Source organism: Camelus ferus, chromosome 11, assembly GCF_009834535.1.
Source record: "Camelus ferus isolate YT-003-E chromosome 11, BCGSAC_Cfer_1.0, whole genome shotgun sequence".
Taxonomy (NCBI): Eukaryota; Metazoa; Chordata; class Mammalia; order Artiodactyla; family Camelidae; genus Camelus; species Camelus ferus.
The window spans coordinates 6,821,987-6,846,837 of NC_045706.1; the positions used below are offsets into that span (position 1 = coordinate 6,821,987).

At 40.0% G+C, this 24,851-nt stretch overlaps 1 protein-coding gene across 1 annotated transcript; it reads right to left on the minus strand.

Moving 5' to 3' along the window:
* Positions 1-995: 995 nt before the first annotated feature.
* On the minus strand, positions 996-24,302 carry ABRAXAS2 (abraxas 2, BRISC complex subunit). Its single transcript, XM_006188727.3, is given in 11 exon segments — positions 996-3,070; positions 3,072-3,163; positions 5,067-5,166; positions 5,168-5,182; positions 6,787-6,871; positions 7,406-7,525; positions 8,357-8,547; positions 14,095-14,161; positions 16,521-16,557; positions 20,361-20,451; positions 24,179-24,302. Coding segments are annotated over 11 exon segments (1,293 nt in total). The 5' UTR covers positions 24,296-24,302; the 3' UTR covers positions 996-2,692.
* Between the last annotated feature and the right edge of the window lie 549 nt (positions 24,303-24,851).

Consider the following 24,851-nt stretch of genomic DNA (forward strand, 5'->3'; position numbering starts at 1 on the left):
ATTTGCAGAACCGGTTGCCTTCAGGCACTCTGTCTAGCAGAATTAAGGTTTGCTGTGGGAATGGATGAGGCAGAACCTTGTAACAGAGTGAAGATTTTAGTAACTGAAATGAAATCTACAGTCAAGGCAAATCAGACCCAGAACACAGTTAATAACCATTACTTCTTTCTATTGTATTTTAATTTTATTATTAAATTTTATTTTACTATTTAATTTTATTCTTTTTTTTAACCTCCTTAAAATACAGATTCAGAAGACGGTCAAGTTAAATCTTTTTATTAAAGCAGTTATGGTCACTGCCCTACAGTGTCTAGAATTTTAAAATATATATCCTTAGGGTTTGAATGTTTGGGGACGAGATTTCTGTTTTTACTTCTCCAGAAAGACCAAGTACAACATGTTACTAAGCACTTCCAGACTTCTAAGTAAGTTAAGAGAATCCAGTCTTCTTTTCTCTAAATTAGTTGGAGATACAAAGCAGGATCCTAAAAGGCTACAACCCACGTTTTAAAATCCTGGTAAACAGACTATCACCTTGGATTCTGGAAGAGATACAGCACTCAACTAGAACGGCCCTCGCAGAATTCAGGACATACTTGTTAGCCAGCAGACGCTCATTCTGAAGCAATTCCGTAATTCCAAAGGCACTCTAAGGGCACCCAATTCTACAATATCTCAATCCTTAGGTGATTCAGGCTAAGGAGACTCTTCAAACAAGATCAGTGCTTATGTGAAAGGTACCTTTTGGGGACTAAGATTCCATTTTACACTCAACTGACACTCAGTTCTCTTGGTAACTTGATATTCAACACATTCTTGAAAACAGAAACGTTTTAGTAAATTGTTTTCTTGGATTTTCCCTGAAACCAGCGTGACAAAAAAAAAAACAAAACCTGTATGGAGATGAGTTTTCACACCTTTTGACTAAGAACTGCCAGAATGAGTAAACTGAGGCAAGACCTTGTCGGGTGTTGAGACAGACATTAAAACAATGGTACCATGATTAAATAAGTTTTTATTGTCACATTTAACTGCTTTGTCAGATATACATTGTAGGTTTCGGTATGGCATAAAAATAAAAATATTTTCCTGAATGTCAAAATCTGAACAGAAGAGATGGCAATGGCACTTAAAAAAAAATTAAATTCACACTGGTGCTGAAGCCGCTAGAAGGTAGCTGATAAAAACGGGAACACATTAGCAGATAAAGTGGTCTGCAACATTTCAAATCAAATGGCAGTGGTCTAAGGCCAACAGAACTGGAGAGCAGGAAGGTCCAGACCCCACAGAGCAGACGTCTGAGAATGGCAGTTTGAGCGCTCCATTTCCAGTCAGACTAAACTTCTCTCCTACAAAATGAAACCACTGTTTCAAAACCTGGATTTTAAGCCTCTTGAACAACTTCCTTCTTCCTACAGGTTTTAACTAGTCCAAAGGAAAGGCAGTCATACTCCAAAGTATTAACTTCATGGGCTGACCTCCTCATAAATGCGGGGAAGGGATGGGGGGCTTGTCATTTCCAAACCAGGAACATACCACACTCAAGAATGTCTTCAGTGGTTTCACACATTCTGGGCAAAACTAGAAAACAAGCAGTAATTAAATAAAAATGTAAGTGCACCCCAACAGTCTTTACACATTCTGCAGCTATCTTCCAAATGGCAACTTGAAAAAAAAAAAAAAAAAAGTATGGTGATTCAGATTTAAAACGAATCTTTACTCACCATGAGATTCCCAGTTCATTAAATGTCTTTCTTCTGCAAATAAAACTAACACTAGGATTTGTCAGAAGATCTAAACGGGTTATATTCCTTATGTATGAACTTGGCTAAATCCACTGTGTCTGGAATCTGTTCATCATAAAACTCAGGTCTGGAACATAACTCCTTTCTGTCACCCACTGCTGTGTGTCCTTCATTTAAGACTCCAGAACAGAGACCATAAATGTGGCCAGTGCAACATAGCAGTCACTGTAGTTCCCCAAAAGAAAAATAAGTCATTTATTTCATGACATACTTATTTGGATGATTACTTACTGGTAATTAGTATTTCTACATTTTTTTTTTTTAAAGGCAACCATTTTAAGTGACAATACATATCAGGCTAGTAGAAAAAAGTTGAAACAAAGCCCTCTCTTTTGATCTCACAAAGCCATGCAGACAAAAGAAGGTACCTCTGATTTGCTCCAATCAGGCTTCTTGGAATTATCAAAATTTCTTTTCTGGCAAAGACGAATTTGGCTCATCATAGAAAGAAGGTTCTTTGAAGGCTGCTGCTAAACTAGTTTCCCTTTGAAAAAGTAAATTTCAAGGCATGACAGTGCAAGAGGTAAGGTTCTGATTTATAGAACGTTTATAGACTAATTGTGCTTAGTCTCTAAATTCCAATTTATTTTAAAGAACAGAAACTACGTTGATAAGTTTATCTTTGCCTAAATTTACCAGTACATCCACGAATCGCACCAGAATTAGGACAATTTGATTATCTTAATGATTCTGTCTTGAAACCTACACACTGCGTCCACAGGCGAGGGCCCGCGGGTGTGAGGCTCCCACAAGTTCTGTGCCCAAGGACTCTCATCTTGGGAGTCCAGGGGTCGGAGAAAGCCATTCTCCCCCCAGATCAAGTCCTCAAAAAACTCCCAATAAGCGATTAAGAAAAACAGTGCTAAGTGGAGAGTTTCTTTGTTTAGTTAAATCTGGGAGGTCTGAGTGTTCCTGGAGCCCCCGTCCGGATGTGCCATGGGTCGAGAATCCCTCGAATGTGAGTACTCGCTATTAGAGGGCTCTGTAGGGTCAATCAAATTTTCATAATCACTGTCGTCTGATTCCTCCGCGCTGTCTCCAGCTGCTGCTTGGGAAGGAGGAGGGTCTGCCCCACTTCCAGGATACTTCAGTCCGGCACTGGTGGAAGCGTAACTGGAGGAGCCCACGGCTTGAGGTCGAGGCATAAAGACACTAGTTTCCATGCGAGAATGGCTCAAAGTACTTTCTTGATTATTTGGGTGAAGATCAGAATAAGGCGGAGGAGGATCAGAGGCTTCTGCATCTCCGAGTGTACTTCTTCCCTCCAGCTGCGAACCCAGGATAGGGCATCCGAGGGCTGAAGGCCGGTTCCAAACTCTCAGACGTCATCTGTCTGCTCATCATTGCCTGCTGCAATCCTGGGTGAAAATATGAAGAAAACTGTCACACTCTCTGTATTTTCACAGCTTTGCATTTCACTACATTAAATGGTCAACCTGACTTCTGGAAAACAGCAACAACGCAGTGAAATTTATTGTTATTATTAATTATTTACTTTTGCATAGTACTTCATAATTGACAAAAGACTTTTCGATACATTAATTCATTTAAGCCTCAAAGCAGGCCTCTGAAGTATTATTGTCTTCCTTATTAATATTGTTGCTTCCATTATACACAGAACCAGAGTTCAGGAAGAGTACGTGCCTTCACTAAGAGGACAGCGAGAAGTGGGGGCCCTGACACTCATAACACAGGTCTGTTAGCTCCAAACCTGGCGCTAGTTCCCTCACCTGCTGTGCACTGTGCTCAAAGACTGCGGGGACAGAAGGATAAAACAGTCCTTACCACCCTTGATGGTCATCTGAATGTGAGTTTTTCCTCGACAGGCCTCACATCAAAAGACATACTTCTTGACAACTGCCTGTCACAATATTCTTAAACATCTCTTTCTCCTTAAAAGTTCAAAGCCCTATGTTAAATAGCCAGTTTTCCAGTTTTTAGGCCGTAATTTTACTGCATTTTTTTGGTGGTAAACTTGAAATAGCCCCATATCTATGAGTCTATGGCCTTTAAATTGTTTTTAACTACATTTTAAAAATATCATAAAAATGATACTCACGTACAAAATTTAGAAAAGAAAAAAGTAAACAAAAGTCATCCACAATTCTATCATCCACATAACACTGTTAAAATTTTGGTGAAAATAGCACAAGATTTGGGGTTTAAAGATGTAACTTTAGGTATCAGGCTCCCCAGTTTTTCCGAATTCCAGTTTTATTATCCACCCTTGAGTGTGTGTTTGTGTGTACAAGTATTTTAAACAGAGCAGAGATCATATGTTTATACCATTTTATATCCTAGTGTTTTTGTATAAGGCTATATATTATCTCGTGTCATTAAAAATTCACTTCAGTGGCTGCACAGTATTCCATAATATAGATACACCAAAATGTACTCAATTATCCTGTTGCTGTTTATTCAACTGCTCTAACAGGTTGTTTCCAAGATTTTGGAATTATAAAGTTGTGATTAACTAACTTTCTTATGCATAAATCCCTATCTGCATTTCTGATTATTTCTAGAAAAATGTTAACAGTAGAAATGAATCAGACATCATTTACCTGGAAATATAAACTACATCTTAATTGGTTTGCAAATATTCCTATTAAATGAGAAAAGGTCGGTTATACCCTTATCTCTTTTACACTTGATATTATTTGCCATACATTTTATAGATTTTACTTACAAATGTTAAATCTGGTGGCATTACAGCAAATGTGTCTGTTACCATGCTGGAATTCATATAACAGACTCTCGGGCCTAATTCTTACTCAACCAGCTGGTTCCTTAATTTAACGGTATCCAGTCATCCACCCCAAATCAGACAGTTAAAGCCTTCACTGGGACCCTGCTTACGAATCAAACATAAAATTAAAATAGAATTTTCAGTAGCTCTTTTGTTTGGCTCTAATGAACACAGGACACAGTTCCTACCTGCTGGGCGTGCCAGGGTTAACCTAATGAGAAATGTCACATCCACTGTAAATAGATCTTACCACTTCTTGGGATTTATTCTAACTTGCTTCAGCCTTTCTACCCTTTGGTCTTCTTTTTCTTCCAGTTGCAGAGACTTGAGAGAGATACCATGAAGAACAGTACTTCTCTTCTGGAAAAGCCTACAGACAAGTGAATGCTCTCTCCCAAAAAGCCTCACCCAGGGCTTGATGAGTGTAGAAGAAGTCACATAATTTATCGTATAATTTGATGTTTAAAACCAGACATTTCCCTGATACTGAATGGTAAAATTAATAGGAAACTTACTTCTTTCTTGTTCCTTTTCATTCTTTCTCTGGGTAATTTGTCTTCTTAATTTGTTCACTTCTGCCTGACAGGATTCAACAACTCGCTCGCTCTTTTCTACAGTCTGCACACACTGCCTGAGGGAAAAATGACAACAAGAACAATTAGTTTCAAATCCAAGTACGAGGCATCTCATGAGACAGCATCGGTCACAACCCTAGGAAGAGCCCGGAGACTTTATCAGGTAAGAAAGCAGACACCTAAGGCAGATCAAAACCACGAGGGTCCAAGAGACCAGTATTACTGTTATCCATGAACTGCTTTCTTAATTTTGTTAAGATGATTATGCTATTTAGGGAACACATTCTTCAAAGAGGAGGGTAAGATGGGAAAGACTGCATCTCTCCCCTTGCTGACTCATCTTTACTGACATGAAAAGGGAATATCTGACACCAGTCTAGTGTGGGGGGACGAACAAAATACAGGAATGAGAATCTTTCAACTTTTATTTATAATCAACAATCAAAAATCAGATGACATAAAGTTTTTTTTTTAACAGAAACTATTTCTAATTAGGGAAAGTTGAAAAAGAAAATAAGCTTCAAAGTCAAGATTTAATAAAAGGTAACTATTTGAGACCATATCAATGCAATTTAACCATTCCTATCAGGGCACTGATATGATATTGGTGTTTGCAGGACAGGCCTTATTCGACAGGCAATGAATGTGTAAGAGCCACTTTGAAGCCTGCCAGACAGTGCCGACAGTCTGAAAATAGCATGGTCATGAATTCAGGACAAAAAGCTGTTTTTCACCGCACGTTCCTCCCATAGCAGAAATACCAGACACCGCCGGCAAGGAGGCCTGGTCACAGCGAGTGAGGCTGTATGGAGTCCCTTCTGCGGCTACAGTGTACCGTGACCCTAACTGGGAACACTAACACTGGAAACTGCCCTCTGCGCGCTTTCTTCTTCGCCCCAGGCTGACCTCCGTCTGCTCTCCTCTTCCTCAGTAGCTGCCTTCATCCCTCTCTACTCCTTGGGGCTGTGCTCCTCACGCGAGGCTTTCTCCAGGCCTGGGACAGCTTCTTCAGCTCCACTGCTTTCCTTCTCGTCCTCAAAGGCTCTTTTGTTCTTAGGGCTTTACAGCAAATGACTCCTAAGAGTAACTTCGGGGGTGATGAAAAGAACGTGGGAAAGTCCTGCTAGCACCTAGTTCAGGACCTGGCTTGCAGGAGATGTTTCCATAAATATTTGTTGCATGAATGGCTAGGAATGAACAGGCTCCGCTGCATCCTCCCACTTGGGGGAGGCAGGCTGGGGGCAGGGTGAGTGAACTGGAATTAGGAAGCAGAGCGTTACGGGTGCCTCTGGGTGCGGTCTCCACTTAGAGCACAACTTAAGAGCATGGCTGTGTTCTCAGCAGTCCTTCTTTAAACTCAGAAATACACTTCCTTAGAAAAGACACTATCATTAAAGAGGTCACGAGTATTTGAGTATTTAAAATACTGATATTAATACTGGACCTCAGAGTCTCAACTTCAGGCACGCAATGAGGGAGACAGGCTTTTGTAGGCTGGCATGAGTAACTACCCCACACATCTGATACTATTTTGGGAAAGCACATTCTGCTTTTTGGACCACAATTCATTTGTCAGTTGGGAGATGATTAAAAATTAAAGTACAATTAAAAGCATTTGGGCAATATAAATAAGAGGAAAATTAATAAACAAATCAGTTACCTGCACTTTCTCCTGAAGTGCATTATAAACCTGATAAATCGCCCTGATGTCTTTCATTACTCCATCCTTGTCAAAAAAGTCAGTACTAGAAGACAGACAAAAAAAGATTCACAAAGTGATTAGAACTGCCACGAACTGGAAGACACTTTCTCATCATTTCTACCTTAATCTTAATGCTACAACTCCAAGGTGACAGCGTTTCAGCAATAATGCCCAGACCCCTAGAATTACAGGAGAAAAATAAAAGAGAACCCAAGTTACCAAGACAACTGAAAAATAATTTAAATTTTTATTTTTTCCTAGTTTGCTCTGAACATTTTCAGTGACCACAGTAAGCTTTTAGATCCTCAGAAATACACATACCCTATCGAAACTTTTGTATCTACTGCAAAAAGAAAAAAATTGTGGTAAATGATTAAAAAAGTAAGTACGGGTAAAAGTAAACTTCCTCTCAGTAGGCGTTAAGATTTTGACGCACAGTGGTGGTGGGCTAGAGAATCACCTTGCTGCATTTTTCAGTGTTAATCATATCAAACGACTTCGCACTTCTCTACAGACCTTTTAAATACTGTTAACAAAAGAAAGGAAAAAAAAACATTTATTTTACCTTTCAACTTACCCATGTTCTTTAATAACTTTGGCATAACTCTGAGAAGTATTTGGCACTGAAGACACTTTATACTCTTGCTGGCTAGTGTTGCCTAGATTGGGAATAGCAAGGGATATCCTTTGATTATACCTGTGGGGAGGATTGAGAGAGATCATGTTAAAAGCACTGCTCTGCTAGAAGGACAGGTCTTGGCAATAGGAGTCTGAGCCCCCACACTGGTGAACTAGTAACAGGTCTCATGGAGCACCTACTTCCACACCCACCCAGGGATACATGAATTAGCAATTTTCTCCCCTGCCTTAAAGTAGAAACTTAACTGTAAACTCCTTGAGGGCAGAGGTAATGTCCGATGCATCTTTTTAATCTCCACAGCAACTGACAGAGTGCTGAGGAAGTTTTAAGTGCTCAAGGACCTACTGATTAGTGAAATCTCACAAATGGCTATTTAACAATTAATAATTATTTTCACTGATGGTGATTTAATTTATTCTACTATGAGTACATTTCTGGGGGGAACCCTTTCTGTTGTTTACAGACACCATGATTTTTTTTTTCTTTAACAAGTTCACAATGCAAAACCCTCATTAACCAGTAGGTGGATCAGTTTTACAATTTTGTCTTTGAAATCTATGTTTTAAAATTACAATCAGACTTTGAGAGCAATAAAACTGTATTTCTACATAATGTATTATGGAGAAGCAAATGACAAATTTCCAGCTGTTTACTTCTATAAGAACTGATGCGTAATTAACATCTTGCTAATACCTCTTGATTCAAAAACAATTTAAATTATGTAACTGACAGGAAAATGCCTACTCTAACCACAAAGAAAACTAGCTAAAGGAGAAAAACACTTTTCTTTAAAGATGCTATAAAATGTACGTTTTCCAAGTCATAAATCTCAGTTACTTGTATCTGCATCTTTCGTTTACGTGAGGCTGGTGGGAATGCTTTCCTTACCTTCGATTTGGTCTAAAGAGAACATATTCTAAAGCGTGAGTGGAATTGTTGGCGGTGGAGATGAAGCTGAAGAGAAGGAATACGAGGTCAGGCACCCCGAGGATGCGCGTCAGCTGCTTATGGATAACCTGCTCTCTGTAAGACATCTGCTGCTGCGTGTTTCGCCGGAATCTGTACCACCCGATAACTTTCTACAACAAAAACAGAAGGAAAAAAAGTATTAAAGGTTGCGTGAAATCTTACAAATTTAATTCTGAACGCAGCCACACAAACACCTGTACACAAATGTTCGTAGTAGATTTATGTGCGATAGCTCAAAACTGAAAACGACCTAATTGTCCATCAATGGGCGAATGGATAAATAAACCATGGGGTATCCACACAGTGGAATCCTGCTCGGTAATAAAAAAGAACAAATTACTGACATATACGACACGGATGGATTCCAGAATAATTATGCTGAGTGAAAGAAGCCAGACCAAAAATAATAATAAGGGCATGTGCTATAGGATTCTATTTCACATAAAATTCTAGAAAATGAAAGGAAATCTATAAGTGACATAAAGCAGTGGCTGCCCAGGGAGAGGAGAGAAGGAGGAGCTAAGAAAAGGGCATGAGGAGACTTCTGCAGTGATAGGTGTGTTCATTATCTTATTTTGATGATGGCTTCATGCATGTAGATATATATCAAAATGTATCAAAGGTCTAAATATACGCAGTTTATCACATGTCAGTTACACCTCAATACAACAGTTTGTAAAGTTTCGCTTTGTCAGCTCTGACTGCAGCATACTTAATTGGTCAGCAAATTAAACTGACATGCACTTTGGAAGAGTACCTTTCACAGTGTGATCTGCTGGACATCTGGAAGACAGATGATGTAAGAGACATCTGGGAGTTCGCTACAGTGCTCCTGGGCCCCACCCACACCTGCAGAATCAGAATCTCTAAGGGTAGAGCCAGGAATCTGAATTTAAGATAAGTTCTCAAGTTTCTTCCCAATGCACATTGAAGTTTGAAAATCTCCATTGTAGAGATAATTAATTTTATCCTTTATAAGAAGAATAATCTTCATATAGCTTCTTTCTTGCCCCCAGCTGGCTATTACAAATATTTTTACTAATTGTCACAACAACCCTGGGAGATGGGTAATGTTTTCTCCACTGAGTTCATATCTCATGCAAGGAACTACAGGGAGCAAAGAAACAGTTCCTGCCCTTAGGGAGTGCTACTGAGAATAAAGCAATTATATTAAAGCAATTAATTCTGATATTCTTTAAATATAAAGAAAACCCAAACATTTCTGACAGTGTAACTCTTTTTTTCAAAAGAGATGTTTCGTCCAAAGTCACAGAGCTAATGAGTGACAGCCAAAATCTGGAACCTGTCTGCCTGTCTTTTTCCACGGTACTCAATAACTTTAACATTCCACATTATTCACACAATGGTGGTCATGAAAGAGTGAAAAGCAGTTTTACTTAAAAAAAAAAGTGAGTAAAATTATCAAGTGGCTAGAGTTGCTAATGTCAAAGAACATGGCTTATTTCACACGGGGTCTCAGCACTCTCTATTTTATGTTGGATTAGCTCCTCTGCGGGACTTGACGCATCTCAGACCCACGGCATCCCTGCAGAGGCCTGAGCAGCACTCAGCACATGGGCTGTTCTTATGAAATACTTACTGATTAACAGAATCCTGCAAGTGGCTGCTGGATGAGTACTAACGCTTTTCATTTATGCTGATTCTAATTGTTTCATTCCATTTGTATTTTGTGAGAAGTGGTGGGGGGGCTATAAATTTATTTTGGATATCAACTGATAGTAATCAACTTACTCATTTGCTATTGGCTAAAAAGATAAACCCCTTCATTCTGATCAATGAAAGATGAGATGCCAAAATAACTCATATTGGTGACATCCATGATTTTACCTTTTAGAGCTAGCAAGCTGGTTGCAAGACCACTGAGAAACTAGGTCACTGATGTGGAAGACCACACTTTTGATAGCTGTGTTTGGGCCATGATAAAAAATTATGAATATCTTTCCTTAAAACCTTATTTCTGCTGAAGTTTCAGACAATATTTCACAAAGACTTTCCACTCTACTCTGCGCTAGACATTCACTTACATTTTCTGGAGCCAAAGCAATTATCCCCAATACTGGGCACATTTGTCATGTTTAGGTTGTGTTCTTTTTGGCCTCATGATGGTATGAAGATGGCAGTATGTTTATCATTATCATTTCAGAGCAGATGCTTCCAAGAAGGCAGAAATTCTCCTCTCACTTGCTTTTTTGGCCTTAGCTCAAAATCCGAGGCTCATCAAAACTTCATAAACTCAATAAGGATTCTGCCAGAGCAGTAACTGAGCACACAACCACGCTGCACCTACTAGGGGATTTTCATAGCAAAAACATTAGCCTCTATTTTAAGCCTTAAAAAAAAAAATTCTTTCAGCAATGTTGTGCAGTTTCTATATTTAGGAGCCACACATTTTTTAGTAAACATATTTCTATGTATTTTATATATTACTATTGTGACAAAAATCTTTATTAGCTTGCATTTTCTAATGGATAATTCTAAGACTCAAGGAACTTTTAAAATTATTATGTGCTTATTTTATAAGAGTTCAACTTACTAAACTTTTGTTCAATTCTTAGGATTTTGAATTAAAGATTAGATTTGAAGCCTGACTAGCAAAGAGTCAATTTTTGAAGTTTCCATCAGTACTTTCTTAATAGTCTTTTTTTTTTTTTTTTTTTTTGGTTAAGTGGAGGTACTGGGGACTGAACCCAGGGCCCTGTGCATGCTAAGCATGCCTCTACCACTGAACTATACCTTCCCACTTCCATCAGTACTTTCTTGGAGAGTTAAGAATAACTAAAAATATTTTTATATATCAGATACTGTTTAAAGTACACATGTATTTTTAAGCCTAACATTTTAAATGCAACTTTGTAGGTAGTACCATAACCCTTCGGAGGTGAAGATACAATTTTGTACCATTCCTGGGGGAAAAACCCCAAACTAGAAACAACTATAAAGCTTTTCAGTCTGAATGCTATATATCATCGTTGCTATGGGGCCAAGAATTTGGATTTTGAAAAAAACCCTTAACAAGTTTATATTATGTATAAAGTGCCACAGGAAACACAATGAATGTAAAATACGGTCCCTGCCTTTACCAAATACCATGGAAAATAAAATAATTTCCAAGTCAACTGAGGCAACAAATTCCTATCTTTAATTGCAAAGGAAAATATAAACATTCGTTTAAGCACAAAGGTCTACAAAATTAAGACTGTAGATCAACTTTTAACTGTTTTGAGAATCCTGGCCCCAGGAAAAGCAAAGTTCACTCCAGTTAACAACCTACCACTGGTCTTCTGTGTCTCAAAACAGAAAACCCAATTTTAAAATCCCCAAATTGATTTGGAAATGTGTCCCTATCACCTACTGAAAACACTACATAGTAGAGTCCTTTTCTTTCTCAGTTTATTTTCAACGTCAAATACAAGTTTAAAACCCTCATCATGTGCAGTCTCCCCTCAGCAGCAGCATCTCTGCTCCACTTCCCAGAGTCCCTGGTTGGTTTCCTTCCAGATCTTTTTCTGTACATGTAAACACTCATTCAGACGTTTGTTTTTACAAAACTAGGTTCAAATTACAATACTATTCTTTTCACTTAACTTCAAGATCTTTTTATGTCACATTACATGCGAATCACCCTCTCTTTTTAACGGCTGTTTCATATCCCATAGTATGGAGGTACCAATTTAATTTATACAACCACCCCCAACTGGTGGACATTTAGATTGCTCTCAAAATTCTCACTATTAAGCAAAGATGCAACAACATCTTTGTATGCTGAATTAAGAGGCCAGACTGCTGGGTTTAAATCTTGGCATGAACACTACCTGCTGGCAACCTTAAGCAAGTTACTTATCCTTAGTTGCCTCAGCTGTAAAATGGGGATGATGGTAACAGCCATTTACCTCACAGGCTGTTACAAGGATTAAATGTGTCAATACGTGGAAGGTGCTTAGAACATGGCCTGGCACAGAGTTAAAGTGTTCAATAATGCCAGCTTTTCATCTTTGTGCCTAGATGCAATTATTTACTTGGGCCAGATTCCTAGAGATGAAACTGCATATTTAAAATTCTGTTATTGCAAAACTCTCCCCTTAAATGTCTGTGTCAACATACATTCCACCAACTATAGCTTCCCCATTTCCTGTGACCTTGCCAACACTGGATATAGAAATCCTTTTATACTTTTGCCAATCTAATGGGCAAAAAACCAGTATTATGTTTTGATTTACATTTCCTGATTGAAGATGAACACCTTTCCATTTACTTCTTGGCCATTTGTGGATTTCTTTTCTCTTTTCATAGTCTTTATTCATTTTTCTCACTTTAAAGTTTTTTTCATTTATTATAAAAATATTTCCTGGTACTTTTACTATGTAGTGAGTGCTCTAGACAACTGTGTTTCAGTAAGAATTCTCATGGAATAAATTTTAGTTTTACGAAGTATAATAAAGGTTCATTATCTAAAATATGAAACTAAATGGAATGAGGAGGTGAGGTGGTGGTTGGGGGAGGAAGATGGACTAAGACGCCAGAATATATGCTGCAGGCGAGTCACTGAAAATGAGAGAGCTCGACCGTCGCCTGTGGCTCCTCTAACCCACTTTCGCAGTTGGGCAGGTGACTAGGTTAGACTCTCTGCCAATATCGAGCATGTCCTGAGCTTGTTATCATCTGAAAAGCCATTTGTCCTTTCCTCAAACCTACCCCTCACACTTCCCAGTTTTCCTTTTATCTTACCCGCGTCTCTTTCTGCCTTTCCGCCCGACAGCGGTGCTGGGGGAGTACACTGGAAAGGCTGCTGACCTGCTCTAACTGCACTCAACTTCTGACACCTTAGCAGTCCCACGCTGCCAGGATTATTTTTATGCACAGGTAATCTTTGAAAAGCTTTTTTATAATACATGCTTCTAACAAAGGCATTTTGTTTTCGTTTGACAAGTTGAAAACTTTCATTGGTACTTTTTTCCCCTCAAGTGATGTTTTAGTAACCAATCTATTTTTCTGGGATTACTACACCAAGGTGAAAAAGTAAAACCCTCACATAGTACAACAGAGTAAATTATAAATGAGACCATCAGATGATGGTGCAGCAATAAAACTTTGCTTCACTGTCAGTTCTGTTCAGACTTGCTTCCCAACCACAATCAGAACATCATATGCATGTGTTGACAGAAATAATAAACACATGACCTTTTGGAAAAGCATCTATATTCAACATTAATTGAACTTGAAAGAGTAACATATCCAAAGATATTTAACTGCAACTTACATTTTTTAGAAGTATTTTCCTGATTATAAAATTAATGCATGTATATTAAATATTGGCAAAATTATTTTTTTAATTACAAAATAGTAAGATAGAACCACCCAGAATCAACTCAACTATTGGTATCTTTCTGGATTATAGTTGTTTTTTTTTACTTCTGATTTTTACATAATGGAATCATATGTCTAAATTTTGTTCTATTGCTATACTGTACACATTGTGTCATATCCACAATTTACCTTTAAAATCTACTTAAGTTAACAGAACTCTTATATTAACATCAAATCACATTGTTTCATCTTATATTCCTTTCTGATTTTAAGTTAGGGTAATAAGATAAGGAGTGATTTCCAAATCAGACTGGGCGACAAACAGAACGTACCTTTCTCCGATCTTTAAGAATCCTGTCCAAACTCTCTTCATTAACTTTGCTTGCATAGTCATAAAAACTGTTTTTTTTAAAGAGAAAAAAAATATTTTATTAAAATTACATAGTACTTTTACATGAATATGGTTAGCAACATGTGTCTATGGATCATCTAACCCTAAAAGTTGGTACTAAAGATGTAATTGTTTCTCTTCGATAGATATATAAAGAGAAATCAATTTAAATGCCTTAGTGATATGAGGCATCTTTTGTGTCAAAGAATACTCAAGAGACTGCTACATTCAAAGCAAGCAATTATGAAACGTGTGGTTTCAAATGGATGTGACATCTTTTCTTTGTTTCTAAGTATCAATTACCTATGGAAAAAAAACACAGAAGCTCATTTTCTGAGAAATGAAGAAGGGAAATGAGTATTTGTTGAATCCTTAATAAGACACTCAGCTGCACGCTTCCTCATGTCAATTCCTTTCATTCTTGCCTAATGCTGGGAGGTAAGTACCAGTTCAGCCCAACAAGTCAAGACGTTTTATTCCCAGATAAAGATACTGAGGTTAAGTGACTTGCCCCAAATCATAGAGCTGGTAGATGGAAGAGCTGGGATGTGAAGCCAGGTCTGGCTAGTTTCAAACTGAATGCACTTCACCCCTAAAAGAGACCAGTCTGCCCAGGATGCTGTGGTGAGCAGTCTGGGCATAACGATGTGTGGGCTTCTCTACCACTGGTCATGGTTTTAGGAATGCCACCCTTTCTCCCCTCCCCCTAACACCAGAAGTCCAGGTCTTCTAAGGCAGGCAGGAGTTCACGATATAGTAAAAACACTGAATTAGGAGCCAGGAGATACCAGCTCCAGCTCAGTTCTGCTCCTCACTGTGTGATTTTAGGCAAGTCACTTTAACCTATCTGGCCTCCATTTCCTGTTTTGCAAAATAAAATTTGGAGTAGACAGAAGATTTCTAAAATTTCTTCCAGCTCTCAGAATTATCAGTCTATGATTTGAATTACAAGTTTATGAGTCTATGTTCTGGTACTACTTTGCTGACAGTATTTTAAGGAACCCCTCAGAAGGACAAGGCGGGGTATGCCTAGCAAAGCTTTGAATAGTCAGGGCCAAACAGGACCCTCTCGTGAACCAAAGGCTGTGTGTGGGACCAGGGCCTGACTCATTTCATTTGCTCTGAGATTCTTTTCAAATGAACTGCTGGTTCCTTGTTTCATTTCCTGCTCCTCTTTTTAGTTGTGTGTAAATCTAAGAGAGAGGAGGTTCTAAGCTACCCTGAGGCTTTGTTCACAGACAGCGGTCTTGCATGGTGACAATCCTCTGAAATAATGGGTAAGTGTGTGCGGGAGGGATGGGGGTTAGGTGGATGGCGAACATGACATAAGTCCCCAGGGGTTCTTGGGTGCAAGGGGGCTGGGTGTTCGGGGCAGCTGAGAGTGAGAGAGGGGTCAAGGTAAAAGCTGCAGGGAACACACAGCAGGAACAGCCAGGCACAAGGGGTTGGCAGGTGTTAAAGAAGGAAGTGCTGACCAGGAACGCTGAGTTGAACTAGCACGGGCAGCACTGCAAGGGAAGCCCTGGCCTGGATTTTGGGGAAGCAGAAGAATAGGACATCGGAGTTTTCAGAAACACAAGAGTTGAAATCATCACACCAGCCATCAGGTGGAAGGGCTTGGGGCTGAGAGTGAAGACAGAGGCTGGACTTGCGGTTTGGGGAGCAGAAGTCCAGTGTGTGGGAGACACTGGCTTTTTTCTTCCTCGCTGTTTGCCCTCCGTATGTTCTCTGTCATTTGCTCTCTCCCTCTGAATGTGTCTCCTCCCCTTTCTTTCTCTTTCTGTCCTTCAGTTGGTCATAATATGCAACTGGTGTGTATTAACCACAAAAAAGTAAGTTTCATGTTCCCTTTCCTGAAGTTTTAAAGTTGAACACTGAACATTTTTGTTTTTTGTTTGTTTGGGGGTTTTTTGGTGGGGAGGACATAATTAGGTTTATTTTTTATTTTTTTAATGGAGGTACTGGGGATTGAACCCAGGATTTCATGCATGCTAGGCATGTACTCTACCACTCAGCTATACCCTCCCCCCCTACAACACTGAACACTTTTTATTCCTTTTAAAAACATTAACTATTTTCATCTGTATGTATCCGTGATTAACTTCCTTCTCTACGGTTGAAGAGCCCTTGTTAGGGAAGCTGGCAGAGACTTCCATTCTAAACTACTGAGGCCAAGATCTACACTGTCCCCCCACCCTCTTCCTAACTTAACACAGTGCCACATACACAATAAATGAGTGAATTTGGATGCCCTCAGTTATACTTCTAACTTTATAGCTATAATCATATACTGGTCCAAATTCACTAGTTTTTAATCAATTAATCTTTTAATAAGGACAAAAAGCTACAAAGAACAATGTGGCTTACCTAAAAAGTTTTGAACAAGGCTGATGATTATGAATTTCTGTAATTAGAAAGAAGAAATACATCTCAGTTAGTCATGTAAGATACACACAACTATAAAATAGCTCAGGATTAAAAAAAAACTTTAACCAAAATTTCAGACAATAAAAAGACAGTTTTCCTCTCCCAAACAGTACGTGCACTAGTGGAGGCAGTGTGTCTTTTTGACACTTAAACTCAGGGACGCATTCTCAGAACAAAGTAAACTGGAGAATGAGCATTCTGTTTCCATTTGTCCATGTGTGATGAGCACGCATCTGAAAGCTTTTATTCAGGAACATGCGCTACTCTGTGCCCTTATTCAATCTTACCTATTTAAACAAAGCCTAAGAGAAAAAAGTAACCACTGACTGGAAGCTATTAATCAAGGTGGGTAAAAGCTGTGAGCACAGTTCGGGGAGAGGAGGGCCTTAACCACCCTGCTGCCATCAGTAACCTGCCAACGACACAGGACAACTGGGCAAGGTGTTTTTAAGTGGAAGGGAGGAAAATCTCCAAGTTTATTAACCCTTTCAAAGATTTTCAGCACTAAGGGAAACAGTCATTTATAAGGCAGATCCTAATGGCTCTGAAAAGACTTCTGTGATTAACCATACTGAACAATGTCTTCAAGTCATCAGGGGGCTTAGGGTCTGGGTGGCTTTATAAGACTATGAAACTAATTAACCACGCAAATCTATTATTAACATTCTTCTAGACAGTGACTGTTGTCACCTGCTGTTTATAAAGCCACAGCCACAGAGTTCTAGCTGCAACTGTAGCTCAATTAAAATGAAACCACCACTCTGAAGGTCATGAGGCCGGGCCCATTAGCTTCTGTCCTGATGTCAGTGCTGCCAAAACGCACGCAGAAATGCCAATTCTTTCACAGGAAAGAAAAGTTCATGTGCCTGGTATAACTGCGGACACAGGGATGCAAATAAAATCTCATCTAGAAATAGTTCTTTCTTTTATCATCAAAGATGGTACAGTACACCATCATAAGTTATTTCAGAGATACTGTTAGTGAAGTAATTAAAATGCGGAACGTTTGTAGTAAAAACGATAGAGTTCAGGGAAAAGGCAAAAAAAAAAAAATCCCCCATCTTCAACTTTAAAGGAAAGAATATTTTGCTTAAGAAAATCCCTAGAGTAAATTCTGAGCTTTGCATACACACTCCTGTCATCAATCCGCCGCAGCGGGCTTCTTCCATGATTTACACCCTGGATTAGAGGCACACTGCAGATACGCTCTAGATACCATGCGGTATTTTCTAAAGGAAGTTAAAGCTTTCCTGTACATGATTTTTGCAATACCTAACAAAGCACTCCGTGGACAAAACAGGGTGACGGTCTCAAACACGAAAAGCTGCAGACTGGAAGGAAGCTGGCGGGCACGGCAGCTGCCAGGTAGGTTTCTGGAGGCAGGCGGAGACGGGGCAGCCTTGTAGGGGATTCTAGAGTGTTCTCTTCCTGCAGAGCTCGTCCACACGGTAGACGCCTCTTCCTGTACATGTGCCGTCTCTGCAGTCATTTCTCTAGAAATCCCACTGGGACACACTGCTGGGCTTGCTCATCCTGCCGGTGGGTGAGCTTCACAGCTCCCGTGCCGCTCCCTTCCGCGCATGGCCCCGTTAACTAAGGGAGCGCTTCTGCTGCTGCCTCCGCCCTGCCACTGCCAGCACTAAGGGCGGACAGCGCCGCTTAAAGTGAGCACAGCTTTAAAAACTAATACGTATTCAAAACAAGAGGCAGATACTTCGTGCTCAAAATGTGATATTCTATGCAAAGCCCTCCTTGCTATATAGTCAGGTAGGGTGTCTGTGCATGGATTCAGACATTTTCACCAAATGAGAAATTTGGCCAATTTATTTTATTGAGAACACTTTATTCTGGAGGTTAAGCTATGCCAGAAAATTTCTTCACACTGGTGGTATGGAATCACAGCACGTTACCTAATGTTTGGCCTTTCAATCCAGGTTTTCCAGAGGCCCTGGTTTACATTTTCTAATATGCATTTATTTTTAAAAGAAGAATATTACAGTGATAACAATACATTTATGATAATACTAGCAAATACTTTGTTCATGAGATCCATGATGGTTTCAAACAATGAACTAAATGTAGCTAATAAATTAAACACTGAACAGCAAAAGATGGTTGTCATGGCACTGTGCTAGCTGGGACCTCTACTGATTGGTGATTCCCCGTATCTACAGTCCCATGGAAACTGGCATTTACTGCAAGATCTCAAAGGTTTATGAATCAAAGATACGGTATACTATGCTGGAGAATTTGCATTACTTTACCATTACTATTTCTTTAAAGATAAATGGCCAAAACACTCATCAGAAGTGCTACTTCTGTGATCATGCCAGGCAAGAGAGCTCTTTCTTGCATGGTTTGCTGTCAGGTGTATCTGGCATTTTAGCCTTCATATCCCAAACTGCTTTTGAAAACCCAAGGGCAAACAATAAATAACTGCGCAAATGGCCAAAGAAATCTAATTTTCTATTTTAGGACTTTAAAGAGTTAAGCAAAATAAGACACAAAAACAAAACCTCAATGGAAGAATAGCTATACACAGTATGTCAAGTGCCAAGTATTTATATAACAAGCCAATATTGTGGGGAGTGGTTTTTAGAGTTCTGGGCCTGTGGGAAACAGCTGTCCCTCATTTTGCCCCAATCCTGAGCACCTCAGTCCCTTCCCCTGGCCCCTGACCCCAGCACTAGAGGGCTGTGGGGACAGGCTGAGACTGATGATCCGGCCTCAGCACAACCGAACCTGCCACAAACCACTCACCTTCAATCATTCTGTTTCCGTCACACAGGAACACGCCAGACTCCCTGCATGTTTTACGCGCTTTGCTCTGTGATCTCCTGAACTTACCGCCCACTTGCCCTAAGTTCACCTCCTTCGTGGCATCTCTACTGATTTAACCCACTAGTAGTTTTTTTTCTCAAACTCATGAGATTCTCTGTTTCCTCCTTACAGCTCTCATTGTGCACTCTGGCGTTTTCTCTGCTCCTCTCATCCTCGCCCTAGTCCTGGAAGGCAGGAAGGATCCGGAAACCCTTCTCACCGCCAGCAAATGCCTCGCACCACGGACGTCCTTCCATAATTGTTGGCTGCATGAATGAGTGAAATGTCCCTTGCTTTGCTTTGAGCGTCAGGATATGCTGTTTGATGATACGCTCAAGGTGCAGCTGAAAGGACTACGACCCCTATTTATTAAGAGGAGACTGATCCAAAGAGAGTGGATGCATCTACAAATATTCCTTCATTTTCCCCAGCAACCTCCCCCAAAACCAACTGTTCGGCTTATTTCTTGGAAGGCTGGGGAGGGTTAACAAACATCTCACATAAACAAGCATAAACATCTCTGCCGGAGCCCTCCAGGAAGGACCAGCACAGCACAGTCTTTCATTACAGTACGAGGTGATGCTGACAATGGGCAGAGCCCAGGGTGCAGACGTGAAGTCCACGGTGGTTGTGGAGACAATCAGCACAGCACCGCATGGCAACCAGCCGGGCTGGCCCCCTAGTGGGTGAGGGGCAGCTTCACCGAACACCTCAACTTCCAGCCACGCACTGTGAGTTTACACGGACTTACAAAAACATGTCCTATCATTTAGTAATGCAAATCATCGGCACTATGATTTGAGTGGCTTTCTATGTACTCTTTTAATCTATTATTAGATTAAAAATCAAAGGCCAAAATTAATTAAAAATTAATGAAAATAATTAAAAATTAAGGGCCAAAGAACAAAACAAGCAGCATATACATGAGAAGAGTATTTCTAAGGCCAGTGATAAACTCACCAATTACTTGCAGAAATTCTGTGTTGCTGATTTGGGAGTCACTGATGCTGAAGGTTTCCTCTTGTCTTACCTCTCCCAGCAAAAATCCTTCCTAAAAGTAATAAATGAAAATAGTTGTGACTAAAAGTAAAAATGACTTTTACTGGAATTAAGAGGAATTGAGGACATAATAATTTTAACAATAATCCAAATAAGCTTGCCATGTACTATTCCATAAGCCAACAAGTAAGACTAAAGCAATTTGAGATATAGCTATTAACTGGATTATTCCAAAAAAGGATTCTATGACAGGATGAAATATTATTTTAATCCCTTCCCCCAAAACTCTGGTTTTTTTGAAGTGAAAATAAGAAGAGTAAATTCATCACCTAAATCCTACTAAATGTAACAACCAATGTTAAAAAAGTTTAGAAAGCAGAAATATTCCAAGGCTGTTTTCTTAAAGCAGCATGTAATTTATTTCTCCTTGTTATAAAATCACTGCTAATGACAAAAGGATAAAGAAGTTAATACAATGCACAATTAATTGCTCTTGTATAGGCTGGTATGGGAGCTTAGGATCTCATCAAATAAATTTCTTATCACTCACATGAAAGTTTTCTCTCATAAATGCAGTGGTTAACTGACTTACACCCCTGGAGGACACACACCACTACCATCAAGTCTGGATTACTCAGCAGCATACAACCTACTGTTTGAGTACTTGCTGCAGTGTTCACCACAAGCACAGTTGGAGAACATACACTCTAAGTGTCAAAATAACTTCCCTGCAGGTGGTGAACTAATAGGCTGTCCTGGACTCCCCTTCCCGGAATATCCACGTGACTTACTCCTTCCCTCCATCCAGCTCTTCACTCTTCTGGCACTTATCAGAGAGCCCTTCCCTGGCCAGTGTAACAGAAACAGAGCATGCCAGACACGCTGTTCCCTTCACCCTGCATCCCTTTTCTTCTTTGTCTTCTCACTATCTGCCATGTTACATATTCATATGTATTGACAAATGCCTACTCCCAGTAAGATATACGCTCCATGAAAGCAGGGACCCTGTGCTTGTTCACTGTGTATCTCAGCACCCAGCACATGAGGTGTCAAATAAATGCTGGTCGAATACATTTGTTGAAACAATGTCCTTTCTATTCTAGGTTGACCCTTCGAATCAATGAAAGAAGTTTCCTTGTTTAAAAACATTCCCAGTTGGAATCAGTGGGAGTGAGGAGGGAGAGACAGATGCTTTACAGCATAGCTTTGTATTGGATTAGGGGTGTGGATTATCCTAACATCCCAAATACCATGTACAGGGCATCTCTCAAATGTGAGTAATATATAGATCCCCTTAAAAAAAAATTCTCTCAGACTCAGAGTGTCCATGACTACTAGTCTTGAAAAACACTGACTAAAGAGGCTTGTTTTATCCTATGGAAGTCTTTCAATTATGAGTTCTCACTACAAAAGCCAAGCTTTGTCTTTGTAACAGGTTAAAAAAATTTTTTAATCAATGTGAAAAATACAATTTAAGATTCCTACAGAACTTTAGACTTCAAGAACATAACTACACCTAACTACCTCCCTCCCTCCTACTAAAAAACAGAAGGAAAAAAAAAAGAACATATCTACAGATTCCTAGTGTTGATTAGTTCAAGGTTGTCAGATTTAGCAAACAAAAATGCAGGACACCCAGAAAAATTTGAATTTCAGATAAACAATGGATAATTTTTATGTAATAAATGGGATATACTTATACTGAAAAATAATTTACTACTTCTGAAATTCCAATTTTTCTGGGTGCCCTATATTTTATCTGGCAACCCTACCACAAGCCTCAGTTTGAAAAAGTCAACAGTGACATCAAGACATTCCAAAGCCAAGGAAAACATAAATGTTTATTTATCTACTGGTCTGGATTATCTGGGCTACTGTTACTTTATAACTGCAGGCAAGCTATGGTGTGTAGGCTAAATCCAGTCTAATGCCTGTTATTGTATGGGATTACAAGCTAAGACTCATTTCTACACTTTTAAATTGTTGAAGAAAAAATAAAAAATAGGAATAATATTTCATGACAAGTGAAAATTAGATGAAATTAAAATTTTCAGTGTCCATCAATAAAGTTTTGTTGCAAACAGTCATCCTAATTTATTGTCTATGGCTGCTTTCTCCCTACGACAGCAGAGCTGAGTAGTTGCTAATGAGACCACACGGCTCACGAAGCCTAAAACATTTACTGAATGACCCTTTACAGAAAAAGTTTGCTAACTCCAGCTCTACTGAAGAATGAGTGGTTTTAAACGAATTCTTGCCAAGACAAAACAAGAATGTACTACAAAAACTAAGTTTGGTTCTTCAGCTTCAAAATATATGAAATTAAAATTAAAGTATTCCACTTCTATAACTGTAGCAGGGTTACTATAAACAGGTATTTTCGTGTAAGATACAAGTTGCAAACTACTACCATTGGTGAAAATTTCTATGAAGTCTAGCACCATGCCTGGAACAGCATAGATAGTAAAGAGTCATCTCTTGAATTAAATTAATAGCAATCTAAGTAACATGGCGATCTCAACGCAGTTTGTAAAAAAAAAGATCCATTTCAACAGGTTGCTTATTCTTACAGTAATTTTACCTTATACACAAACTGTGACATTAGTAGGCACTCCAAGAACTAGAGAGGTTAAAAAGCATTATTGAAACCATATTTAATACTTCCATGGGGCACCAGGAGTATCACAAACCACCTATACATGAACTGCATTACATTATTAAATAGCTGGCTGCAGTATCAAAGGCCTTAGTATCCAGAGACAGGAGCTGCCACTGGAAAAACCCATGCTGTGCATATTCGTATCATTAATCTCTACCGTCAAACTGAAGAGATGAAAGGTGCCATCCAACTTACTAATGGAATCACCTATGAAATCAGTTTTTATTAATGGACTTTAAGATTGCAGACATCAAACCACATCCAGTTCCTTCTTCTGCAGTGTATCATTTTGCTTTGTAATGACAACCACAACACCCTCCCCACGTTTATTTAATGACTTTGAATAATCACTACTAAAATCATTGAAAACAATCCCTCAATTTAGTGGGCAAATACTTAAAAATAAAAATTACCTAGTTTCACAAACAATTTCCATCCAGAGGCCAATAACATTAAAAATGCATTTCCTATCACTCATACGCAGGCCTGTCACTTCCCTATTTCACTGCGACTAGTTCCGTGGTGTTAGAACATTCGCCAAAGAATTAAACATGCAACTTCAAGGCAAGTAGACCCCACACCTAACACTCCGGGTTACATTCTCCATTTTCCACGAGGCGAAGAAAACACAGGATCGAATCTAAAAGTATGAATAGTGACAGCCATGGTTTCCCTTGTCGCACCCCACAACAACCTGTCAGACCAGCGGGCGCGGCTGGGTGCCTCGGCTCGCAGGCTAAAGCCGGGTCACTCGACTCCTTCCCGACCCCGGACGCCCCTCACAACTCTAAAAGCCTGACTCTTAGGGAGGGGCAGGCGCTCGGTTTCCACTAAGCGACTCCTGACACTACCGGCGGCCGGCCGGGAAAGCTTTGCTACATAGGAGGCTGCTGTCTCGGGACGGACAGGCGGCGGAAGGCACCGACCAAGGGGGCCCATCTCGGGGGCGAAGAAGCCCCGGGCAGCAGGGGTTCGCCGGGGGCGGGAGCCTCCTGGGTCACCAGTTCCTCAGGCCAGCCCGAGGGGCGAGCCGCGAGTGATCCCGGCTTGGCCGCAGGCGCGGGCCTGAGACCGAGGCTGTAGGCCCCCCAGCAGCCGCGGCGGGGGGCCCAGCACCTACGTGGTCGGCGTTGCTGTTGGCGCTGTGGAAACACACAGCGCTGAAGGTGTAGCCCGAAATGGAAGCCGCCATGATGGAAATCTCCAACTCCCCCATCATGCCCCGCGGAGGGTACATAGCCTTCCGGCTGGCCCTGCCCCTTGGCATCCTGGGAAATGAAGTCTTCGGAGGGTGAGGTCAAGGGGCCTGAGCGCCTGGGAGACCAGAGATCAGAATCGATCCCAGCACTGTACCCTCCGCTTGGGTCTCAAGCGCAGCACATCCCAGACACTGCCTCTTCTCTACAGCTCTTTGTAGTTCCCCAAACAGGTTTTTCTCTCGACAACCGAGACTTTTAGTATTAAAAGCCAGCATTTGCCATGTTCAAGGATAAAAGGATGTGATTTCAATTTTTACTTGACCACTCTGGCTTTAGTGTAGAGAAAACAGTGCCTGGAAGGGAGAGCAGGAAAGGGAGGCTATCCCAAATAATCCAGAAGTTGGATGACAGTGGTTTGGAGGTGGTTAGCAGTGAGATGGTGGTAGCAATGGAGGTATTAAGAAGCAATTGGTTTCTGGGTACAAAAGAAGACAAATTTAATGAAAAATCATGGAAAGAAGATAAAAACAACAAATAATAATAACATAAATAATAAATAACAGGGAAGATGAACTACAACCAGCTTCAGGGAAA